General features: G+C 46.0%; 1 protein-coding gene across 3 annotated transcripts in view; it reads right to left on the minus strand.

The window, feature by feature from the left end:
- The window catches only part of SIRT5 (sirtuin 5), a 42,383-nt gene extending 19,158 nt beyond the window's left edge, over positions 1-23,225 (minus strand). The window contains exons 1-3 of one of the 3 annotated variants that reach the window (XM_040353742.1): positions 23,099-23,225; positions 14,023-14,149; positions 8,937-9,070 (exon numbers count right to left, since the gene is read on the minus strand). In XM_040353742.1, the coding sequence (XP_040209676.1) occupies positions 8,937-9,070; positions 14,023-14,131 (243 nt within the window). In that variant the 5' untranslated portion in view covers positions 14,132-14,149; positions 23,099-23,225. Of the gene's footprint in view, positions 1-8,936; positions 9,071-14,022; positions 14,150-14,444; positions 14,529-22,967; positions 22,992-23,098 lie in introns of those variants that run through there. The other 2 variants (XM_040353744.1, XM_040353743.1) reach the window with 2 other exon arrangements.
- Positions 23,226-25,316: the final 2,091 nt, after the last annotated feature.

The following is a 25,316-nucleotide window of genomic DNA, read 5'->3' on the forward strand; positions in this document are numbered from 1 at the left end:
ATTTGAGGAGCGGCCTGCCTCCTCTGGTAACCAAGCTCCCTGGGCCTGCCAGCCCTGAGAGTGCACACCCCAGCCCCACAGACTGGCGTCTGTAGTAACCTTTACTGGAGCATGTTGTGCCCAGTTCTTCCCTCCCTGCACGTGTTCCCGCTGCTCCCACCAGGAGAGATTGAGAAAATCCTCTCTTGGCAGATGAACTAGCTGTTCTAGAGAATCCTTCCTGCGATCCCAATGATGCAAGAGTAACGTCTGAAGGGGTCTGGAGTGTAATCGGGCCTAGGGCACCCCTGGGATGGCTGCAGTCATTAAACCTAATAACTGCATGATCTGCCAAAAGCAAGGTCTGTGGGAGCAATTTGAAGGCCTGCACGGCGAGAAGAAGTTGGGACAACCTTCCCCCTACCCTAGCGTCACTGGGGATTTTTGGGAGGGGCTGGAGGAGTAAAGAGAGTCCCCTTCTTCTGCTTATCTTTGTTAAAAGACTACCTTTTCTTTGTCTGTTGGTTCCAAAATTAACTTTGTTCTGGAAATTGCAAAAAGGCTTCTTATTCTGTGGCTTATTCTTTTGACAAGAAGGGAATCGTTTACTCTTCTCAAAGGAACGAGCTAGGACCTCCACCAAGAAGGAAACCGAATAAGAGCTTGCCTTCAAAGGGAAGGACACAGAGCTTGTTCCTGGAGATAAGGTCCCCCTCCCAAGACTTAAGCCAGATCGCTCACCTGGCTGAATCAATGAGCAGAAGACCTAGCTGCAGCTTTCACAGAGGCTGCATCAGCCAAGAAGGCTACTGACTTGGCATTGAGTGGGAGGGACTCCCTAATTTGCTTTTTGGGGGTGTAGGATTAAAGGAGATCATCCAGACGCTGAACCCATACATCCAAATTCCTAGCCACACAGGTGGATGCTACAGCTGGACCAAAGGACAAAGCTGAAGCATCTCAGGCCTTACGCAGCAAAAAGTCAGCCTTCCTATCCATTTGCTCTTTAAGGACCCCTGAGTCTGTCAAACATGTCAAACCTGTGACATAGGGGCATCAAGCTTAGGACATTTAAAGAAAGTCTCTTCAATTTCAGATTGAAAAGTAAATAATTTTGTGTGCCCTTTAGACTGGAACAACCTCCTTTCAGGTTCTTTCCATTCTGAAAGAATCACATCTTTAAGTGACTGGTGAACCGGGAAAGTCCTTGACTTCCGCCCCTGAAGACCCCTATACATTCTATCCTACACAGATTGGATATGCTGTGGTATGTCAATCTGTTCAAAGGCATAAATTGATTTTAAAAGTTCATCAATATCCTCTGCTGGAAAAAGAAACTTAGGGTTACCTGCCTCCCCCACTGATGCTGAATCCCCATCAGATGAGGAGCTCGGGTTCTCCCCTTTTTCTGATCTCAGACCAAGGAGGGGGTCTAACTGAAGCTGAAGGCTCTTGAGTTTTGGGACCAGAGGAAGAAGGCCCCAGACCTGCTGATCTGTCATTAAAAGACTGGAAGGAGGCTACCACCTCCTACATAGAAGACATTAACTCTTTAAAAAGGTCTCTGAACTTGCCCTATATGGAATACAATCTTCATAAAAAGCCTTTTATATCCATCAAACAGCCTGGCTCTACAGTTTCCGCATTTCTTTTTCATCAATCTATCCTAGAAAAAAAAAAAAAAAACAGAAACAAGAGCCATAAGAAAATACCAGTTACACTTACGGTAGCTGTTTTTCTGTAAGTCTTACAGGACGGCACCTTGAGAGTAGACTGGCTCCACCTGACAGGAAACACAATCAGAAAGAGGTTTAAAAGCCCCGCCCCTCCCCGTGCACCTCAGTTAGTGATAAAGTAACCACCATAAGAGCACGGGAACCAGTATATAAAAATACAAACCATATAAATTCCTCAGGGTGGGAAATAGGCCTGCCGTCCTGTAAGACTTACAGAAAAACAGCTACCGTAAGTGTAACTGGTATTTTCTCAAGTCGTCTTCCAGGACGGCACCTTGAGAGATAAGCAAGTAACCCTCAGGCCTACCTTAGGGCGGGACAACTGCCTGCAGGATTCTTCTGCCAAACGTCAAGTCTTGGGGTGACAGAAGTTCCACTCGGTAGTGTTTGAGAAAGGTGTTCTGGCTTGACCACGTTGCTGATCTACAGATTTGTTCCACTGAAACTCCTGCTCTCTCTGCCCAGGAGGTTGCTATAGATCTCGTGGAATGTGCCTTGACTTTAGGTACTGTTTTGCCAGCCTTAATGTATGCTAATGAAATTGCCTGTCTTATCCACCTAGATATAGAGGCTCTAGATGCTTGGCAACCCTTTTTCTGTCCTGAAAAATTAATTAGCAAGTGAGATGAGCGTCTGAACTCGCTCACCCTTTCCAAATAACTTAACAAACAGCGTCTTACATCCAAACAGTGGAAGGTCTCTTCCCTTTCGTTCTGTGGATTTGCGCAAAATGAAGGAAGAATAATTTCTTGTGACCTATGAAATTTCGTTGCCACCTTAGGTAGGTACAGGGGATCCTGACTTAGGACTACCCTGTCTTCAAAAAGCCGAAAATAAGGCTCTTTGATTGAGAGCGCCTGCATGTCTCCTATTCTTTTGGCCGTAGTAATAGCCAGAAGAAAGGAGAATTTAAATGTCAACAGCCTAACCGGAATGCTGTCTATCGGTTCAAACGGAGGTTTGGATAGATGGTCTAGAACCAAGGTGAGGTCCCAGGGGGGAACCCTGGAGATTTGAATAGGGGATAACCTATCCCTAGCCGACAGGAACCGCTTGATCAGCGGATCCAGGGCCAGCCTCTTGTCTAAAAAGTAGGACAAGGCGGCTACCTGTACTCTTAAGGTTCTTGTGGCTAGTCCTAGATCAACTCCTTCCTGGAGAAATTCCAGGATGACAGATATTTCAGGTAGTGGGGCTTGCCTGGCTGCACCCAGTGTGAAAAAACCCCCCAGGTCTTAGCATAGATTTTCCTAGTGACCTCCTTATGACTAGCCAAAAGGGTATTTATTACCTTCTCCGAACAACCTCTCCGCTGCAGGTTCCACCTCTCAAGTACCAGGCCGTCAGACTGAAAAAGTCGGGCTCTGGGTGAAAGATCGGTCCCTGCCGCAGAAGGTCCACTCGGACCGGGAGAGGAAGGGGGGGAAGAACTGACCAACGTTCTAACATTGGGAACCAAGCTCTTTTGGGCCACTGGGGAGCGATCAGGATCAGCTTCCCCCGTGAGCGACTCAGTTTCTGTAGGACCCTTGGGATCAGACTCAGGGGAGGGAAAGCATAGGCCAGCTGAAATGTCCAGGCCTGGGCCAACGCATCCACACCCTCCGATCCCTGATCCCGGGAGAGGGAGAAGAACCTTTCTACCTTCCTGTTCTTCCTGTTCGCGAAGAGGTCTATCTCTGGGTTGCCGAAACGATGTCGAACCCAGTCGAAGACTTCTCGATTTAATTCCCACTCCCCCTGGAGGATGGGTTGGCGGCTTAGAAAGTCTGCTTCTAAGTTTAGGACTCCCCTGATGTGGATTGCTGAAAGGGAGAGGACTCTCTGTTCTGCCCAACTCAGAATTTTTAAGGACAGCCTTAGGAGGGAACGGGACCTGGTGCCTCCCTGGTGATTTATGAACGCCACCGTGGTTGCGTTGTCGGAGAGAATCTGTATTTCTTGGTTTATGACTCTCTCCTCGAACGCCTCCAAGGCCTTCCCGACCGCTAATAATTCGCGGAAGTTGGAAGAGGACCTGCTCTGTTGTCGATCCCAGCACCCCTGGGCCTGGAGACCCGACATGTGGGCTCCCCACCCCCAGGAGCTGGCATCCGTGGTTATCCTGAGAGGATTTGTCTGGTTCCATGGGAGGCCTTCCTCCAAATTCTGAGGAATGAGCCACCACCCCAGTGTGCATTTTACTGACTCCGGGATGCTGACCCTGGAGTCTAGGGATGAGTCCTTCCCGTCCCAGGAGGAGAGCAGGAAGGCCTGCAGGGATCTGTAATGAAGCTGGGCCCATGGGACCGCTGGGATGCATGAGGTCATCAGTCCCAGTAACCTCATGATCTGTCTGAGGGAAATTTCTATTGACCCCATGACGGACCTGACCACTGACCCGAGTCTCTGGATCTTGTCCTCTGGAAGAACCAGCTTTTTCTCTATGGAATCTATCAGGAATCCCAGATACATTTTTCTCTGTTCTGGGAGGAGAGAAGATTTTTCTCTGTTTACAATCCATCCCAAAGATTCCAGAGTAGTCAGGACGGTGGCCAGATCCGAGAGAAGGAGTTCTCGGCTGGGGTTGAAAAGCAGTAGGTCGTCCAGGTAGGGGACAAGGGAGATCCCTTTCAGATGTAGAAAGGCGACCACCTCTGCCAGGACTTTCGTGAAAACCCTTGGGCTGGAGGCCAGACCAAAGGGGAGTGCGGTGAACTGCCAGTGCTGAATCCCCTGAGGGGAGGCAATGGCAAATCGGAGGAACCTTTGATGGTCCCTGAAGACTGGGACATGGAGGTAGGCGTCCCTCAAGTCTATGGTTACCATAAAGACTCCTTCTAACAACAGTCCCTTGAGACTGTAAATGTTTTCCATGCGGAATTTCTTGTAGAGGAGAAAGGTATTTAAAGGTTTTAAATTTATGATCAATCGGAATTTCCCCGAAGGTTTGGGCACCATAAAAATATGTGAGTACACCCCCTGACCCTGTTGTCCTGGCGGAACTGGGATTACGACTGCCTGCTGAGCTAGATCTGTGACACTTCCCAGAAGGGCAGCTGCCTTGAGGGGATCTTGGGGTAGATGAGTGAGGAGAAATATTGGGGGGGGAAGTTGGCGGAATTCCAATCTGTAACCCTCCCTCACTATTTGCAGAATGTGAGGACTCCGTGTTATACTCTCCCAGGCTGGAAAAAATTGGGAGAGTCTTCCCCCGACTCTTAAGTCACTTGGAGTCCTTACCTGCGGGTTTGGGATCGGGGAAAAGGATACCCCCTTTTGGCTTATCCTTTTCCGCGATCCAACGCTTATTAAAGGCCGATCTTCGGTCAGAAGGTCGGTTTTTATTCTGGGGGCCTCGAAAAAAATCTTCTCCTGTTAGGTCTAGGTTTTGGGGGGAACCGTTTCCCCTTTTCTGAGGCCCTAGTTAGAGCTTGATCAAGTCCTGCCCCAAAGAGAAGAGTACCTTCAAAGGGCAGGGCACATAGACGGGTCTTGGAGGCAAGATCACCTTCCCACGTCTTGAGCCATACCGCCCTTCTGGCGGCGTTGACGAGAGCACCCGTCTTAGCAGAGGATCGGACTGTTTCAATCGATGCGTCTGCAAGATAGGCAACCGCACTGCCTATGACTGTAAGAGAATCTCTAATTTCTTTAAACTTGGAGGTCTGAGGTACATGCTCCAGAAGTCTGGTTAACCAGGTATCTGCATTCCTAGCGATGCAGGAAGAGGCTAAAGCGGGTCCAAGGGCGGCCGTATTAGCCTCCCAGGCCCTGCGAAGGGAGGTGTCTGCCCGCCTGTCTAAGGAATCCTTTAAGTTCCCTGCATCTTCAAACGAGAGGTCAGACTGCCTGGAGAGTTGGGCTAGAGATGCATCTAGTTTAGGAGTTTTAAACAAAGTATTTTCTAACTCCTCCTTAAAGGGACAGCGCCTCTTCCAGGTCTTGTACCTTAGTAGTTTCTTTTCAGGCTCAGCCCATTCCCTCAGAACTATATCTTTAAGTGACTGATGGACTGGGATAACCTTTGGCTGGGGTTTAGCTAAACCCTGGTACATTCTGTCCTGAGGTGACACCAGCTCTGCTGGCTGCTGGATCCCCTCAGAGGCATAGACAGCAGACAGCAGACCCCCCATGTCATCTGTAGAAAAAATATATTTGCCTGATCTGGCATCCTCATCCTCAGAATGACTATCAATTACCCCATCTTCTGGAGCCTCTGAATCTTCGGTGTCAGATAGGAGAGACTCCCTAGCCCTGGAAACTCGTGGCACTGGGGTGGATGAGCTCTCTTGAGAAGAGGGGCCGGCTGCTATGGGCTCAGGATCCCTATTTTTTAAGGTGTCCTTAAATTCCTTTAATGTGGAGAGCATTTGGGATTGGACAGCTAGGAATTCTTTCATAATTAGGGAAGTTTCCTTTGCTGTCAATTTTTGTATGCATTTGGCACAAAGAAGTTTGGAGTAATCTGCAGCCAGCTTAATGCTACAGTTACCACACCTCTTGGTTTTGGAAGTGTGTTTTAGGGAGAGAATAGCAGCTTCCCCCTGGGCAGAAACCTCCTCCCCTGTAAGGGGAGAGAAAAATATATCACAGTTCAAACATCAAGTGTGAGAGGAGAGGAGAGGAGAGGAGAGGGGGGGGGGGGGAGGGAGAGGACCCAGTCCAATATGCCCCCCTGATATTCTGAGGCAGACTCACCCTTGGTGGTGTCCTCGGCAGCGGCTGCTAGCGAACGATCCTCGCGCTCCATAGCGAAGTCGTGTAGGCGCCACTCTCCTCCTTGCTGCAGTGAGAACAGCGAGGAGCCGACGCCGCTGGCGGCCGCCATCTTGGTGAAGACCGGAAGCGGAACTTCGTCATCACCGCGCGCCGCCTGTGACGCGGCGTCGACTGCTGGCTCCATTCGAAAATGTCCCCGGGAGGACAGCACCGGAGCCACGCTGAGGAAGCCCTCACACCCGCCCAGCAGGTAAGGGGTCCTGGAGGAGAGGGAACATGGCCACATAGGAGTACTGGAATAGCCACTATCCCAGGGATTCCTACAGAAAGGAAAGAAGGGGGGTATTGTTTGCAATCTTCCTCCCCCCCCCCCTATCACACGGGGAAAACCCCCCGGGACAGGCATTACACCTTTTAGCTGAGGCAGAGACGGCCCCCAGGACCCACTGCTCAGTACCCGGAGGGGGACCACCAGCCCCAGGCCTTAGGTCTGATAAAAAATAACAAACTGTTTCGCTGGTGGGAAACACAATCAATAACTGAGGTGCACGGGGAGGGGCGGGGCTTTTAAACCTCTTTCTGATTGTGTTTCCTGTCAGGTGGAGCCAGTCTACTCTCAAGGTGCCGTCCTGGAAGACGACTTGAGAAAAGAAGGCCCATACGAAAAAGGTCCCCTGCAGCATAATCACAGACAAGGGCTTACCATGGGGGCAGTATGGGAACCGGAGGCTGCCACTGGTTCCATCCGAGCGGGTGCTCCATCCTCAAGCTTCATGGGTGAGTGGAGATCGGCCAGGGAAAATAGGCTGCTGTCTCAGGCAGCATGTCCTCGGTGTACTCAGCCATGTTCCTTATGAACATGGCGCTGGAAAGTGGGTCACGTGACTTCCGGCGCTATCTTGCTGCGTCATCGGATGTCCTCCAACGACATTTTGGTACACCTCTGTGAAGCCGAGGAAGACAAGGCTTCCACCAGGCAGAGCTGGAGGAAAAACCTGAAGGAAGTTGCCACCACCTACACAGGTAAGCACGTACCTCCAACAATAGGGAACCCTTCTGGCCGGAAAAAAAGGGACTGAACACACCCAGGACTTGGCCACAACCAGTACTGGATGTTGCCAGAGCAGTGTGGTCCTCCAACCACAGTTACCAGACCTAGGAAAAACAAAAAAACGTGTCGGTGCTCCTGGAGGTTCTGGAAACACAAAACAACTGAGGGTCAAAGGAAGGGGAGGGGCCTTTTAAATTGTATCTGATTTGTGTTTCCTGTAGAGGGCGGAGCCAATCATCTCTCAAGTAGTTGTCCTGGAATGTGAGGGGGGAAAAATTGTTTTTATATTTTAGCAAAAAGTAAAAAATATTGAATTTTTTTCAAAATTGTCGCTCTTTGTTTATAGCGCAAAAAATAAAAACTGCAGAGTCGAACAAATACCACCAAAAGAAAGCTTTATTTGTGGGAAAAAAAAAAAGAAGACGTAAATTTTGTTTGGGAGCCACGGCGCATGGCCGCGCAATTGTCAGTTAAAACGACGCACATGGGCGTCCGCTGAAATATTTTCAGGGGGGGGGGGCGCTTCGGCAGCGGCAATACACAGTCACATTTAACCCCGTCTTCGAACCACTAGCTGGGGTTTAAACCCCCCCCCCCCCCTAGCAGCCGAATAGGATGGATGGTGTCAGTCGTTTTTTTATTTATTTTTTACAAAATTTATTTTTACATTTTTTAACAGTCTTGTTGGGGGGCTTTGGTGAAATATCAGGGGACTAAACAAACCCCTGATAGCTCACTTTCGAAAAATAGAAAGGGACTGAGTGCGAATTCTCCAGTTCCTTTCTCTGAGGCATAATAAACATAGCAAATTGTAACAAATATACTCTGTGTACCAAACTTTTGCTGATTCCCTCAATCTCTGTGACTGGTCCCAGATAATAATAATAATTTTTAATAAGATATGGTGTGTGTGTGGAATGCATCCATGTGGAGCCTGAAAAGTGCAGTCCACTCTGACTTCCAGGGGGGGGGGGGGGGGGGGCAATTGACCCCCCCCCCTTGCCCTATGGAGCTGACGCCCATGACGACACAGTGCTGAATCACAAAACGTGGCCTGGTCTTTGACCACCAAAATGGTCTGGGGCTAAAGCAGTTAAATACACTAAAAAGGGGGAGGGGGGTCATTGTAGCACTGTATTGTTTCTAACCTGGTAAATGCAGACTGATGAAAAGCAGAGAGGCAAGATGAGCCACAATAAGAATATATTTTGTAACTAAACAAGTATGTGATAAAACATGTAATTAGATTGGTTGCAATGGGCAACCTTATCTCTACTTTGTGCACATAGTTTGGGTTCCTTTTCTTCTACAACTGGTTTACAACACTTCAGTTTATATGACTGAGCTTTATAAACAAACTTACAGATTAGAACCGATTTTCAGTTTATGCCTTTAGCAGATCTATCACTCTGATAGGGATTTCATAAATATAACAGACAAAATGCTATCCAGTGGATTCTAATGCTTACCTGAGCTTGCCATTTCCTCCAGAATCCTCCAGAACCTCTGAAAGTAGGAACTCCACTCTCTGCACTAACTCCAGCTCCTGTAATAACTGCTATATGTTTTGCCTTAGCAAATACTTCTCGAAATTCAGCCAGATCTATTACATGTGAGAAATGATTTAAGGTTAAAAAACAATGCAGGGTTAGTGTTACTACCATTTCGTGTGTAAAGAACCCCATGTCTCCGTTAGACATAATCTCCCATCTTTTTCTACCTCTTGGCGACTACAGCAGTTTATAGTCCTGTAGGAGGGGGGCTCGATCATAAACTGCTACAAGGAGACACAAAGGGGTTGATTTACTAAAGGGAAACCCACTCTGCACTACAAGTGCACTGCCAGTGCAGTCACTGTAGATCTGAAATGAATGAATTGCCGATTTAATCATCCAATCATGTGCAAGCTAAAATGCTGTTTTTTATTTTCCTTGCGTGTCACCCTCAGATCTACAGTGACTGCACTTGAAATTGAATGTTTAGTGCAAAGTGGATTTGCCTTTCGCAAATAACCCTGAAAGTCACCAACCTACTGCTGGGCTTCCCAATTATTTGTATATTCTACATTATAGAAAATTCCCAGGGGAAGTGTGAAACCATTACATGGCTTTATATTGTCCACAGCTGGGATTTCTATTGAGGGCATCTTATATAAATGTGATTCTTGTGAGATAAAATAAGCCAAATGTGTGATTTAGCTTGCTGGCAACCATGCTAAACTAAAATAAAGCATTGACCTTTACACAGAACAGTGGTAATATACTAGAACAGCCTTTCTCAACCTTTTTATCCATGAGGAACGCTTGAAAATTACTTTTAGGTCATGGGGAACCCCTTCTAAAACCAATTCATGGGGAAACATGAACCTTACATTGGTGGCCAGTATGAGGAATGCCCCTTTTACAGTTCTGGTCATCAGAATGACAACTTTCCAGATGGCTAAAAAGATCATTTGTGTCATACCACTGACTACCATGTGGTGTTGGCCCCAGAACTACCCAGTCATGTCCAATTTGCCACAGCTCAGGGAACCCATAGTAGCTTGCAGAGGAACCCTAGTGTCTATGGAACCCAGGTTGAGCATGGTTGAACTAGACATATGTTAAAACGGGTTGTAAAATGTACAATTTTTTTTCCCCTAAATAGCTTCTTTACCTTAGTGCAGCCCTCTTTCACTTACCTCATCCTTCCATTTTGCTTTTAAATGTCCTTATTTCTTCTGAGAAATCCTCACTTCCTGTTCTTCTGTCTGCACCTACACACCGTAATGTGAAGCTTTCTCCCTGGTGTGGAGTGTCATGCTCACCCTCTCCCTTGGACTACAGGAGAGTCAGGACGCTCTCTACGTTGCAGATAGAGAAAGGAGCTGTGTGTTAGTGGGCGTCCTGACTCTCCTGTAGTCCAAGGGAGGGGGCGAGCATGACACTTCACACCAGGGAGAAAGCCTTGCATTACTGTGTGGAGTTACAGACAGAAGAACTGGAAGTGAGGATTTCTCAGAAGAAATAAAAGGACATTTAAAAGCAAAACTGAAAGATGAGGTAAGTGAAGGAAGCTATTTAGAGGGGGGGAAAAAATATATATATACCTTCATAACCCCTTTAATGTAGGATACACACGCACACACAGTAAAATACACAAGTGCATAGCAATATGGAGTGAAACATCAAGTAGAAAATCCTAAAATGACTACTTCTGAACCAGATGTAAAGTCCTTCAACCAGTCCCTCAATTAAATCAATTCACCAAGCACGTTGTCCTATTGAAACATTCAGTTCACATACATAGACATGGTTTGTGAGATATTGTTATTTGAATGAGAGAGTTACTTTATCAAGCAAGCCTTACTTTATCACGCAACAGCATTTTTTCCTTAAAAAAAAAAATATTATAATAATTCTAGCTCCTCCTTCCACTAGTACATCAGGGCCTAGTTCACACTAGTGCAAATTCAGATTAATCTTGCGTTGCACAGAACTGCACGACAATGAAAAAAAAATCACATTGTTATCAATAGTGTCCATTCACATCAATGCAACTTGGCACAGAGCAATTTTTGTCCCATAGAACATGCAAACCACATCCAAGTAGGATCAAAGTAGCATTACATATTGCAGTCTGATTGCAGCAGTGTAAATCTAGTCCTAATGTTTTCTTTAACGGACACCTTACAGAACCCCGCAATAACATTCAGAAGCTAGAATCACGCTAAGATTTATTAACCTGTGTGATAATTGTGAGCTGACTTTTAATATAAGAAATACTTCAAAATCTAATATTACAACATTGTTATGGTAAATTCAATATGTATGGTGATAAAAAAACGGAATGTATACTGTATTGCGTTAACCACTTGCCTACGGGGCCAATTCTAACACTTCTCTCATATACATACCTCCCAACATTTTGAGATGGGAATCAGGGACACCTTAGTACGAAGGCATAGGATACGCCCCCTGCCACACCCCCTTAAAGGAGCATTAGCCAAACACTTTATATTGGCTTTTGAATTGTACAAATTCAGCCATTTAGAAATTGGATGAAAGGTTTAGCACTGGGGAGCACCCTTTGAAAGAAAAAAAAAAAAGTGAATTTTGTATACAACTAATCGATCAGACCAAAATGAGGGGGAAAGATGGGGACAGATGGACATTGGTCCAAATCAGAGATAGTCCCTCGAAATCAGGGACAGTTGGCAGCTATGCATATAAACTGAATTCAACGTCATGCTTTAAAATAGCGCACAATCATGGAATGACGGCAAACTACGCTACTTAATCTCCAGAGGTGATGCTTCTAACATTTCTACAGATTACCAGTTTAAATTTCCAGAGCATATCTTGTGCCAGAATTATTGATACCCCACGTGTGTGGTTTGAATATCATTCACACATCTGGGCGTGACCCACATGAGTTCACCACTGCGCGCGAGCACAGGGGGACAGGGGTGCTGCAATTGTTAGAGAGATTACAAGGAATTTTAATGGCAGTAAATCATGGTATACACACACGGAGTTATTCAACCAGCTGGTTGATTGAAATAAATAATAAAAAAAAAAAAAACGCTCAGATCCCCGTATCCACACAAGTGAAGAGGATGCAGGAATCTCCCCCACTGCTCTATTGCAGCGGTCGCCAACCAGCTGTCTGTGGACCACAAGAACATTTTTGTGGTCCCCAGCGGCTCTGCCGCAAATCAACATTGTGGCAGATGTATACCACCCAATGTTGTTTCCCAATGCGCACGGACAGTCAATATGCTCAACACGCATTGATACCCAATGTCTCCTCTGTAGTTCTGGCTCTTGTATGAACTCAGATGGAGTAGTGCAAAGAGGGGGGAAAAGGAGGGGACTTTCAATGGCAGCACTGATTACAGACTGTGGGAGAGAGCACAAAGCTCGAGCACATGGCTGGATAAGGAGACAAGATCCAATAATGAGGAACCTGTGGAAGGCAGCAGTGTGGAAGGGGGGCAGAAAGCTTGAGCATTGTGTGTATAAGGCAGCAGTGTGATCCGGGGGGGGGGGGGCAGAGAGCCCAAGCATTGTGTGTATAAGGCAGCTGTGTGATCGAGGGGGAGGGGGCATTGTGTGTACAAGGCATGTAAAACTCATTATAGTGGTCTGCAGGCTTCAAAATTGTGAGTTTAGTGGTCTGCAAGGCGACCACTGCTCCATTGTATTCTGACAGCGATTATCCCTTGTCGGAATACACAGTTCAGCGCTGCATGCACTGATCAAACGCTGGTTTTCCAGCAGGACCATTCAATAGAAGCCGGTCATTAGACCGGCTTCTGTTGAACAGATAAGGCTACACACATACCAAAATTTGGTACGTGTGTTTATACCAGCTTTACTGCCCCACGGTACTGAAAGATAATTGAGCTATGGCCATTTAGCTAATCTTTGTCTCCTCACTAAAGCTGGCCATACAGATAAAAATGTTTTTTAAATGGTAATAGCAATGTCAGAGCATTCCATAGTACCATTATGGACTTGACAAAGTTCATATGAAAACCCTGAAATTTTTTGCCTAATTGCCATATGTCAAGGCTTTGAATTATAAATTCAATTTTGGGATGCACAAGTGCATTACAATAGGATTTTTCCCAAACAAAACCACATTCATAGTTAGAATTTTGTTTGCTCAAGAAGAAAAAAAAAAGCCAATTTCGTCGACTAAAACAATTGAGGACTAAAATACGACTAAAACGAAAATGCCATTTTAGTCAAAAGACTAAAACTAAACTGAAATTTTACGTCAAAAGTAACACTGGTCTGTAGTGCACGTTCATACCTTAATAACACAAATAACAGAATAGATTTTTCACTCCAGCAGTATATAATGAGTTTAGAAATTGTAGAGAAATGCTTAAATAATGCATTACAATTTAACTACACCCTTTTGATTTAAGTCGACTAAAATGCACTGGAGATTTAGCCGACTAAATACGACTAAAACACTTGCAGAAGACTAAAATTGGACTAAAACTAAAAAGTGCCCATTCACACCTAGGTGTTTTGTCTCCTGTAGTGTGACGCCCGCTTTCGGCATAGGAGATGGGAACCATCTCCATAGGGGGACAATCGCGGCGTTTTGTCGCCGCAAATCGCGGTACAAAACACTGCTATTTGTCGCCGCAATTCGCGGGACAAAACGCCGCGATTTTGTCCGCCTAGATGTGAATGCAGCCTAAATTGAAAATTGCAGCCAAAATTACCACTGCATTCAGGCCGTGAGAGACAGAGAAAATACCTGACCCATGACCACATCCGATAGGTTGCAGTTGCTATTCAGGCTAGAAGTTTGCACCCGGCTCAGTCGAGCAGGCTGGGGCTTGCAGAGCCACTCAGGGGTTGAATTTTGGACTATTTAACAGCCTTTATAAAACTAATGTTGGAGTTTTGATGCATGTTGCCTTATAATTGTAAATAAAATGCAAAATTCAAGCCACATTAAACATAAATGTCTTTTTTTTTTTAATTTTAAAGAAAGTCTTTAAACAGTTGGATGGGAATGACATCTTATTTCTACCAACACAGTGATACCTACTAGAGCTTGGTCGTGCCATATCAACAACAATGCCCTTTTGTCTTCCTGGCTTCAATCCAAAGTAAACCTGGGTTACCAGCCTCCGAGTGTGGAATTGTAGAAGAATCATTACGACTAATTAGGCGACCTATAAGACAAAACATGGAAATAGAATTATCAAATAAAAATCAAAAAATGGTAACTGTTCTATCAAAGTGTAGGTGTTGGAGCACATATAAAAAGTACCAGTAAACAATAACGTTTTCTAAACAATACGATTTGACAAGGTTATTAAAAATATATTCAGCCTTAATTTTGTTAGATATAAAGCGCACTATGAAGTTTCAGAGTTGCTAAACCCATTCGTTTTCCTGTGTAGTAAATTCTGAAATAGAAGGGAGACCAGGATGTGAATGGACAGGTTGCAGCGTTGAGCATCTTACCATGACACAGACAACAGAGCAGTGTATAGCTTTGCCTTGCAGAGTAGGAGAGGAAGTCCTCGGCACACAGCCTGAGTCACGGCCAACATACAGGAGAGACGTGCAGTTCCAGGCATCAGACTCTATAAAGTGCTACGTGAGCAGAGAGCATGGCATCTGAAAATTGCTGACAATAGACCCCCCTCCTATGACTGGCCAGCTTCCTCCAGAGCAGCTTGGCATACATACATCACCCTGAGTAGTTTGACATCTGTCTGGGGTAAAGGAGTGTAAAAAAGATGTAGCAATAGCAAATTCCAGCTTGTATAGATTGCTTTCAGAGCAGAAGCGTAACAAATGACGAAGAAGAAAAAAAAGCAAAAAAATATAATTATTTCGTAAAATATTTTGATATAGAAAGCAAACGCATTTTAAACAAACAATCAAAAACATCTCTTAACCACTTCCATACCAGGCACTTACCCACCTTCCTGACCAAGCCAATTTTCAGCTATCAGCGCTGTCGCACTTTGAATGACAATTGCGCGGTCATGCTACACTGTACCCAAACAATTTTTGTTCCCACAAATAGAGCTTTATTTTGGTGGTATTTGATCACCTCTGCGATTTTTAATTTTTGCGCAACAACTAAAAAAAAAATAAAAAAATATTTTGAAAAAAATAAAAAGTTTATTTTTTTCTGTTATTTTTTTTGTGAATACGTACGTTTTTTTCTTCATTACGGGCACTGATATGGCGGCACTGATGGGCACCGATAGGCAGCACTGATAGGCAGCGCTGGTATGCGGCACTGATAGGCACTCATAGGTGGGCACTGGGCATGAGTGGGCACCGAGGGGTGGATGGACACTGAGGGGTGGCACTGATGGACACTGAGGGCATTGCTGGGCATCACTTGTTTATCCCAGTGCCCATTTTGCCAGTCAGTGCCCATTTGTGGGCACTGATTGGCATCTCTTTTTTTTTACTGCCCCCTTCCCTGGTGGTCCAGTGTGGGCATCCGAGGGGGGGCTGCGCTTATAAACAATCAGCGCGAACCCCCCCTGTCAGGAGAGCCGCCGTTCGGCTCTCCTCTACTGGCGTCTGTCAGACGCGAGTGAGGAAGAGCCATCAACGGCTCTTCCTGTTTACATCGTGATCAGCCGTGATTGGACACGGCTGATCACGTGGTAAAGAGCCTCCGCCGGAGGCTCTTTACCGAGATCGGAGATGCAGGGTGTCAGACTGACACCCGCAAGGCCTGGTCCGGTGTGTTTTTGTTCAGCAGCGCAAATTAGAATCGTATGAGATTAGAAAAATCACACCTGAGCCGGACCGAAATCACAGGACTTTTTTGCAAATCGCACTGTGACTGGCCCGCACATACATACATGTGGGAACAGGCTGTAAAAACTCACTAAAACACACATGGAAACTGATGTGAGACTGATGTATCTGCAAGTGAAATCTGTGCAGTTTTCTTGCATGTATGGTGTGAACGAGCTCTTAAAAAACCATCACATGACACTAAAAATAGGTAACTAATTGGCATTGGTGAATACTTGAGAAAAAGCATTGGTAGTCGTACTCCGTCTTAAAAAAAAAAAAAAAACTGGCATCGGTGCATCCCTAACTTGGGGGATGCTGCCAGGTATAGCCCTTCTCAGGATTTTACAGGGAAGCCACAAACCCCCCTTTTTTTTTGTATATCACAGGTCATTGAGAACTTGTATACACTACTACTTGGGACATCCCAAAGCACTGAACGAGGGGTGGACAACAAAGCAACAAGGCCATCACACCCAAAACACTGTAAAAGGAGAACCCAGCTAGAAAGCAACCTGCAAGACCTTTGCCCAAAGCCGATGCCCGCAGATATAAATACCTAGCTGGTAGAACAGAGCAAACATGTGAAGAGAAGACCTGATAGTGATTTAGAAACCTGATCAACAGAAGCTTGCTGCTGAATAGCCCAGGAAGCGCTGTACTCCCGGTGTAATGGGTCTTCACCTGGAATGAATAACCTTGCAGTGGGGAAATTGGATCAAGAAACAGCATACCCCTGAAGGGAGCCCAGACTGTCCAAATAAAGCTATACATTTCAGATAAATGCAGACAGCTCAAACAAAATCCAAAGAGTAAAGCTCACTTGCCTTAGGACATGTAGGATTAGGACAAAAGGATAGCAACACTCTTAGCGGGATTCAGGTAGAGCGGCGTATGTTTAAGCCGGCGTAACGCATCCCATTTGCACTACGCCGACGTAACATAGTGAGGCAAGTACAGTATTCACAAAGCACTTGCTCCGTAAGTTACGTCGGCGTAGCGCAAATGGGCCGGCGTAACCCCGCCTAATTCAAAGTAGGCATGTAGTGGGCGGGCTACATTTAAATTAACCGTGACCCCATGTAAATGAGGGCCGTTCGTACGGCGCATGCATGCTCAGAATCACGTCGCAAATACTCCCTACGTAACGACGTCGGCTCAATGCTTTCAACGTGAACGTAACCTACGCCCAGCCCCATTCACGTACACTTACGCAAACGATGTAAAATACGACGGCTGTTCCGTCGTCCATACCTTGCATGGGCTGCGCCATCTTTTTGGTGGTTTATCTTTACGCCGGCGTATGTCTTGCGTAAACGGCATATCTTACTGCGACGGGCGTACGTATGTTCGTGAATCGGCGTATCTTGCTCATTTACATATTCGATGCGTAAATCCACGTACACGCCCCTAGCGGCCAGCGTAAATATGCACATAAGATACAACGGCGTAGGAGACTTACGTCGGTCATATCTTGGCCAAATTTAAGCGTATCTGGTTTCCAGAATACGCTTAAATATACGACGGCGCACATTCAGACTTACGACGGCGTATCTACTGATACGCCGTCGTAAGTCTTTCTGAATCCGGCTAAATGTTTTTGTTTTTTTTTTACAAAAGGCAAGCTCCAAGTGGAAAGTGCACCTGAAATTGCACTGAAAGTGCACTTGGAAGTGCAGTCGCTATAAATCTGAAGGGTAGATCTGAAATGAGGGGAAGCTCTGCAGATTTAATTATTCAGTCATGTGCAAGCTAAAATGCTGTTTTTTTTTTTATTTTCCTTGCAAGTCTCCCTCGGATCTACAGTGACCGCACTTCCAGTGCAATTTCAAGTGCTCTTTGCACTTGTAGTACAAAGTGGATTTGCCTTTTGTAAATAACCCCCTATGTCCTGATTTTGGAGGAACAAAGGAACCACCTTAGGTAGGAAGGAGGAATGAGGCCTCAATATCAACTTATCCTGTTAAAAAAAAAAATGGAAAGGTTGCTTGTAGGAAAGTGTAGCCAACTCCAAGACCCTGTGACCACCTTGCATGTAAAGATTGATAAGGGAATCTCAGAGAGATTCAAAAGGAGAAAACTGCACCAGCTTCCACCTCTTTCTCGACCTTATCCTGAGGAACTTCCTCCCATACCTCATCCTCCCTCATAAGGGGAGGAGGGGGAAAGAGGATGACCATGTTTGTGCCCCAGGTATTTCAAGCCAGCAAAAACCCCTAAGCACCGATTACGCAATGAAAATTCCTCCATTGAAAGAATGGAAGTGGAGGACATGTGCCCCGAAACCATGAAGATACCAGATAAGTACAGGGATTCAGAGCTAGTTTAACCCTCAAGGAGCCACTGCAGGGTGAACTTCGCAGCGGGCCCTTCCTACCCAATAAAAGACATTTTGAAGCCTATTCCATTGTCCTTCTCTCATCTTTGCCTGTGCAAGGCCATGGCTTTCTGAGGGACAAACAGGCCTGTGTACCCCAGAGCCACTCACTCAAGTGTAGCATCAGCCTAAGCCAAAACACTTGTGACAAGTGTCCCAATACTTAAAGCGGTTGTATAGTCATTTTTTTCACTTTGACCTACAGGTAAGCCTATAATAAGGCTTACCTGTAGGTAAAAAAAAAAAATCATAAACCTTTACGGTTTAGGAGATATTCCCCTTGCACTGAGCCGCTGACTGCAGAGGTGCATGCGCACAGGTGATTCTCGGCTGAAGGCCCAGCAAACGCCAGACCTTGCCGGAGAGAAAAGTCTCCGGCACGCATGCGCGGAAGTGACGACATTGCGGCTCCAGCCACTCACAGGGCTGGAGCCGCAATACCTGGAAGACACACCGAGGCAACATGTCAGCTACCTCGGCGTGGACCAGGTAAGTTACCGACACCTCTTTCTGAGGTAAGCATTTCATAATGAGCTAGTATGCGGTGCATACTAGCTCATTATGCCTTTTGCCTTACAGGTGACCAAAAAAAATATTCAGGGGACTATACAACCGCTTTAAGCTGCCTGGACATGTAGGCTGAAAAGGGACGAAGGCAGGATGTCACTGATGCAGGATGTCTGGAATGGGCGCCAAGAGCTTTGCAAGCACATGTTCTTCTGGAAGTCAGCAGACATACGCGATGTCATCACCCGTGCCATACCAGACCACCCTTTCATACACCGTCACTGCTATATGGCACCCACTAGGGAAAAACTGCTACAAACTGTCCCAAAAAACAGTAAACTCAAAAAGCACTGCCAAGGGGGAACTGCCACAGCTGCCCTATACACAGAGGCTCTACTCAGTACATACTGCACAGCCACCAGGCCCAAACTTCAGCCATCACAGTACACCCCACAGGACCTTCAGGGACTCAATTCCCCTCCAAGGGGAACACTGCTGTGGACCTGTACAGAACCCTGGCAATTAGATCACTGGGCACACTGTACAAAAGAGGTCACTGCCAGCAGGGTCCAAGCAGACACTATAGGCCACCCCAGTTCTTGCATGTGGGGTCTGAGTACAGTGGCACTTGGCTTGCTGGCCATAACAACCAATCTGGACAGAGCCCACCTCTGCCCCAGTAGGGGTGTTAGGAAGAGGCTAGGAGTTAGAGCAGGGATCTTCAAACTACAGCCCTTCAGCTGTGGTGGCACTACACTTCCCATGAGGCATTGTAAAAAATCTGACATTCACAGACATGACTAGGAATGAGGTAAATTGTAGTTCCTGAACAACTGGAGGGCCATAGTTTGAACTTTGAAGACCCCTAAAAGAGTTCCAAAAAAACATTTCAGAGAGGGACACAGGGAGGCAAATCCATCACCTTCAGGCACTGGCACAAAAAAAAAAAAAAAAAAGGAGGCTTAGCTGAGCTGGAACGATTTATATCTGGGCAGTGTTCATTACCCAAGTAGTCATGTATTTAACTGCTTGCCGACCAGCCGCCGCAGTTATACGGCGGCAGGTCGGCTCTGCTGGGCGAGAGCACGTAGCTATACGTCATCTCTCCCCGCTCGCTCCTGACTAGTGCCCGGCGGACGTGATCACCGCCGGGCACCCGCGATAACTCGTTACAGAGCGAGAACCGGTCCTGTCATGGTCCTGTCATGGATGAACAATGTATGAACAGCGATCAGTCATTTCCCCTAGTGAGTCCACCCCCCCACAGTTAGAACACACCCAGGGAACATACTTAACCCCTTCCCCGCCCCCTAGTGTTAACCCCTTCCCTGCCAGTGGCATTTTTATAGTAATCAATGCAATTTTTATAGCACTAACCCCGATATAAAAATGCCAATGGTCCCAAAAAGGTGTCAAAAGTGTCCGCCATAATGTCGCAGTACTGAATTTAAAAAAAAAAAAAAAAAAATCGCTGATCGCAGCCATTACTAGTAAAAAAAATATATTAATAAAAATGCCATAAAACTACCCCCTATTTTGTAAACGCTGTAACTTTTGCGCAAACCGATCAATAAAACGCTTATTGCAATTTTCTTTACGAAAAATATGTATCAGCCTAAACTGAGGAAAATAAATGTTTTTTATATATTTTTGGGGGATATTTATTATGGTAAAAAGTAACAATTATCAATTTTTTTCAAAATGGTCGCTCTATCTTTGTTTATAGCGCAAAAACTAAAAACCGCAGAGGTGATCAAATACCACCAAAAGAAAGCTCTATTTGTGGGGAAAAAAGGACGCCAATTTTGTTTGGGAGCCACGTCGCATGACCGCGCAATTGTCAGTTAAAGCGACGCAGTGCCGAATCGCAAAAAGTGCTCTGGTCTTTGACCAGCAATATGGTCTGGGGCTTAAGTGATTAAAGGGGTTGTAAAGGTAATTTTTTTTTCCTAAATAGCTTCCTTTAACTTAGTCCAGTCTAGGGCTGCAACCAACGATTATTTTCATAATCGATTAGTTGTCCGATTAATCGGATAATAAAAAAAAAAAATTGAATTTTTACATTTTTTTTGGGCCAATTTGTTGTTGGGCAGATTACAAAACACAAATTGCTGCAAAAACACATTACTTGCTTTTCTGCAGCTTCTCCATTGAAGTATATTGGACCAAAAAAAAAAAAAAAAATAGCACTGGTTTGCGTTAAAAAGCCCTTTCCAAATACGCAGCAGCTGAAAAAAAATCATGGATGTGAACGTGTCCCATAGGAAAACATGTAACTGAACTGTAGTGTGTTTCTGCAAAAAGCACCAAAAAAGAGAAGGTGTGACTCAGACCTGAGATGTTTAGTAACATAATGGGGGTTAAAAAAAAAAAAAAATAAGTACAAAGAGAGCAAATAATCGCTACTGTAAGGGGTTCATTTTTTTTTTACTGTGGGACAGTGAAAGAAAAATTCCCAGTAGCGATTTGCTTTTTTTTACTATTTTTTTTAACCCCATTATGTTACTGGCCGATTAATCGATTATGAAAATTGTGATCGATTAATTTTATAATCGATTAGTTGTTCTTTTACCTTAGTGCAGTCCTCCTTCATTTACCTTGTCCTTTGATTTTGCTTTTAAAATGTCCTTATTTCTTCTGAGAAATCCTCACTTCCTGTTCTTCTGTCTGTAACTACACGCAGTAATGCAAGGCTTTCTCCCTGGTGTGGAGTGTCGTGCTCGCCCCCTCCCTTGGACTACAAGAGAGTACGGACGCCCACTAACACACAGCTCCTTTATCCGCAACATAGAGAGCGTCCCGACTCTCCAGTAGTCCAAGGGAGGGGACATCCCAAGCTTTGAACATCTTGTGGAGCACTGGTCAATCCATCATCCGAAAATGGAAAGAGTATGGCACAACTGCAAACCTACCAAGACATGGCTGTTCATCTAAACTGACAGGCCGGGCATAGAGTGCATTAAAGGGGTGGTTCACCCTAAAAACTACTTTTTCTTATTCCACTGCCCCCCCACATTACAATCCGATTAAGGCTCTTATTATTTTTTCCATGCTGTACATACCTTAGTACAGCATATTCACCCGTGGCATCCGGGTTGCGAGTCCCGCGGGAGTGGGCGTTCCTAACATGTGTGTGATTGACGTTTTGCCCAAAAACAAGCTCCTCCCCGTCGCGTAAGCCGCGTCACGATTGGCGAAAGGAGCCGAACGGCGATGCGCAGTATAGCGCCGACTCGCCGTTCGGCTCCTTTCGCCAACCGTGATGCGGCTTACGCGACGGGGGGGGAGCTCGTTTTTGGGCAAAACGTCAATCACCAGCATGTGAGGAACGCCCACTCCCGCGGGACTCGCAACCCGGATGCACGGGTGAATATGCTGTACTAAAGGTATGTACAGCATGAAAAAAATAATAAGAGCCTTAATCGGATTGTAATGTGGGGGGGCAGTGTAATAAAAAAAAGTAGTTTTTAGGGTGAACCACCCCTTTAATCAGAGGAGAAGCCAAGAGGCCCATGTTAACTTTGGGGGAGCTGCAGAAATTTGTAAAAAAAAAATAGTACAAAAAAGCAAATCGCTACTGTGAATTTTTCTTTCGCTGTCCCACAGTAAAAAAAAATTAACCCCTTACAGTAGCGATTACAATCCCTTTAATTCAAATCTATGAACCAAAGCACATGGTGATGCAGTGTAACACAAGTGTTTTGTAAAAAACACATTTGCTTTTTTCCCCATATGCAAGTAAAAAAAAAAAAAAAAAAAAAATTATGAATACGCCATGTTTTTTTACAGATCCGAGCACAAGTGCACAGTTGTCTATGGAACAATACACATCTGTGTAAATAACAGTAATACAGAGCTATACAATGACATGGGAAAATGTGACACTTGTGTGCAGTCATTTATGTGTATACCTGCATATATATCACCGCTGGCAGCACATCAGGACCTGTCAACAAGATCTGGAGTATATACACATCAGTAAATGACTACATCCATGTGCAACAAGCCTAGCAGAGCACATTGGTGGGCACAGATAGAGTGCCTTGTGTATATGTTTGCACTGGTCCGAGCCATGCTGCCCAGTGCATATGGTGGGAATGAGCCCTACATATTTACTTTGCTGTGAGCCCAGCTAGATATCAATCAGCATGCTTCCAGTACAAGGCCACACAGGACATGTTGGGGTCCCTGGGATCAGGACTGGCAGCACATGTAAATATGCCCCATACAGGGCACAGTCACCTCTAACAACATTGCCCCCTGTAATCAATGTGTACACACACAGAGACTTGCACATGGGCAGTATAACAATCAACAAGGTCGATCTGTATTACAGGAAGTCACCATCGCAGTAACTCATCGTCGCGTAAGCGGCGGCGTCCTCCCCCCACCGTCCTCTATCCGGCCCTCCCATACAGCCCCCTTGTACAGATATCCCCAAACATCACAGATCTTTCCTTATTACCTCCTGCCGAGCAGCCAGGCCTGCAACTACTCCAATAAACAAGTGACAGCAGCCACGCGTAGCCTGCAGCACCACCTATCGCCCGCTGCCTGTAATACAGTCACCAGGTCTGAGGCAGCTGCTTCCACATGGAGCTGACTGAGTAGAGCACACTTCTTATAACCTATGTTTCCCGACAGGCTGGGCTCAGGTCACAAGTGCTAAACTACATTGTCATTAAAAACGTTACACTTTGTAGATGAAAAAGTAATAAAATAAATGGAAGGGCCCATTAACACCTTGGCATCCTGGTGTGTTAAAGCAATTCTTCAGCTAAAAGCGGGAGTTCACACATACATATTTTTTTTCAAAGAATCCCCTTAGATGGATGCTTGTTTTGTCTAGGGGAATCGGCTAGTTGTTTTAAAATATGAGCTGTACTTACCGTTTTCGAGATGCATCTTCTCCGTCGCTTCCGGGTATAGGTCTTCGGGAGCGGGCGTTCCTTCTTGATTGACAGTCTTGCGAGAGGATTCCGACGGTCGCATCCATCGCGTCACTAGTAGCCGAAATAAGCCGAACGTCGGTGCGGCTCTATACTGCGCCTGCGCACCGACGTTCGGCTTCTTTCGGAAAATCGTGACGCGATGGATGCGACCGTCGGAAGCCTCTCGGAAGACTGTCAATCAAAATAGGAACGCCCAGTCCCGCAGCCCATACCCGGAAGCGGCGGAGAAGATGCATCTCGTAAACGGTGGCCCAGGTTCAAGAAGCAATTGCGCCCGTGTAACCATAGGTTACACGGCGCAATTGTTTACTTGCTCCGGTGTAACGAGTGCTCCTGATTGCATACTACCACTGATTCACAAACTTGCGCGGGCCCTGAGCAAGCCAGGTACGGAGTTTCCGTACGGCAACTTTAGCGCAAGGCTGCCCCTTCTAATAGTAGGGGCAGCCAATGCTAAAGTATAGCCGCCGCTCCCGCGCTGGACGCCATTCACGTTCACTTTGAAGCAAATGACGTCCTTGCGACGTCATTTGCCGCAATGCACGTCGGGATAGTTTCCCGACGGAGCATGGGCTGTACGCTCGGTGCGGGAGCGCGCCTAATTTAAATGATTCCCGCCCCCGGCGGGATCATTTACATTGCGCGCGCTTACGCCGGGCAATTTTGTCGGCGCGCCCTCGCAATTTACGGAGCTACTGCTCTGTGAATCGAGGGCAGCGCAAAATATTTGTGGGGGCGCAGGGCAAAATCGTTGCCCTGCTCCCCCGCAAATATCGTGCAAATGTACCTGAATCTGGGCCGGTAAGTACAGCTCATGTTTTAAAACAACTAGCCGATTCCCCTAGACAAAACGAGCATCCATCTATGGGGAAAAATTGTTATGTACGGGTGAACCCCCGCTTTAACAAAACAAAACAAATACTGCAGCTGCTGACTTTAAAAAAAAAAAGCCACTTACCTGTCCAAGGATCCAGCGCTGTCCTCATCTGGGCCGGTTCTTTGCTGGTCTTGGGTTCCCTGGTGTTGGCATATTTACTATGGACAGCCAGCTGTGACTACTTGCTGCTTCACACTGTGCATGTGCAAGTCAGGGGACACCTGAGAGATGTAAGGAGGGACTCCGCTGGGGAAACCTGTGATGTAAGGTGCAAACATATACACAAGGCACTCTGGGCCAGATTCAGAACGGAGATACGACGGCGTATCTCCGGATACGCCGTCGTATCTCTGAGTGCGGGCCGTCGTAGATTTCCCTAAGATCCGACCGGCGTAAGTGTCTTACACCGTCGTATCTTAGGCTGCATATTTACGCTGGCCGCTAGGTGGCGCTTCCGTATAGTTACGCGATGAATATGCTAATTAGGTAGATACGCCGATTCAGAAACGGACGTCCGACCGGCGAATTTTTAACGTCATTTACGTTAGGCTTTTTTTGGCGTAAAGTTACCCCTGCTATATGAGGCGCAGCTAATGTTAAGTATGGACGTCGTTCCTGCGTCGAGTTTTGAAAATTTTACGTCGTTTGCGTAAGTCGTTCGCGAATAGGGCTGTACGTAAGTTACGTTCACGTCTAAAGCAATGATGACTTGCGGCGTAATTTCGAGCATGCGCACTAGGATTTTTTCACGAGCGGCGCATGCGCCGTTCGTAAAATACGTCAAATACGTGGGGTCATAGTGAATTTACATAAAACACGCCCACATCATCCCCATTTGAATTAGGCGGGCTTAC

Source organism: Rana temporaria, chromosome 5, assembly GCF_905171775.1.
Source record: "Rana temporaria chromosome 5, aRanTem1.1, whole genome shotgun sequence".
In the NCBI taxonomy this organism is placed as follows: domain Eukaryota; kingdom Metazoa; phylum Chordata; class Amphibia; order Anura; family Ranidae; genus Rana; species Rana temporaria.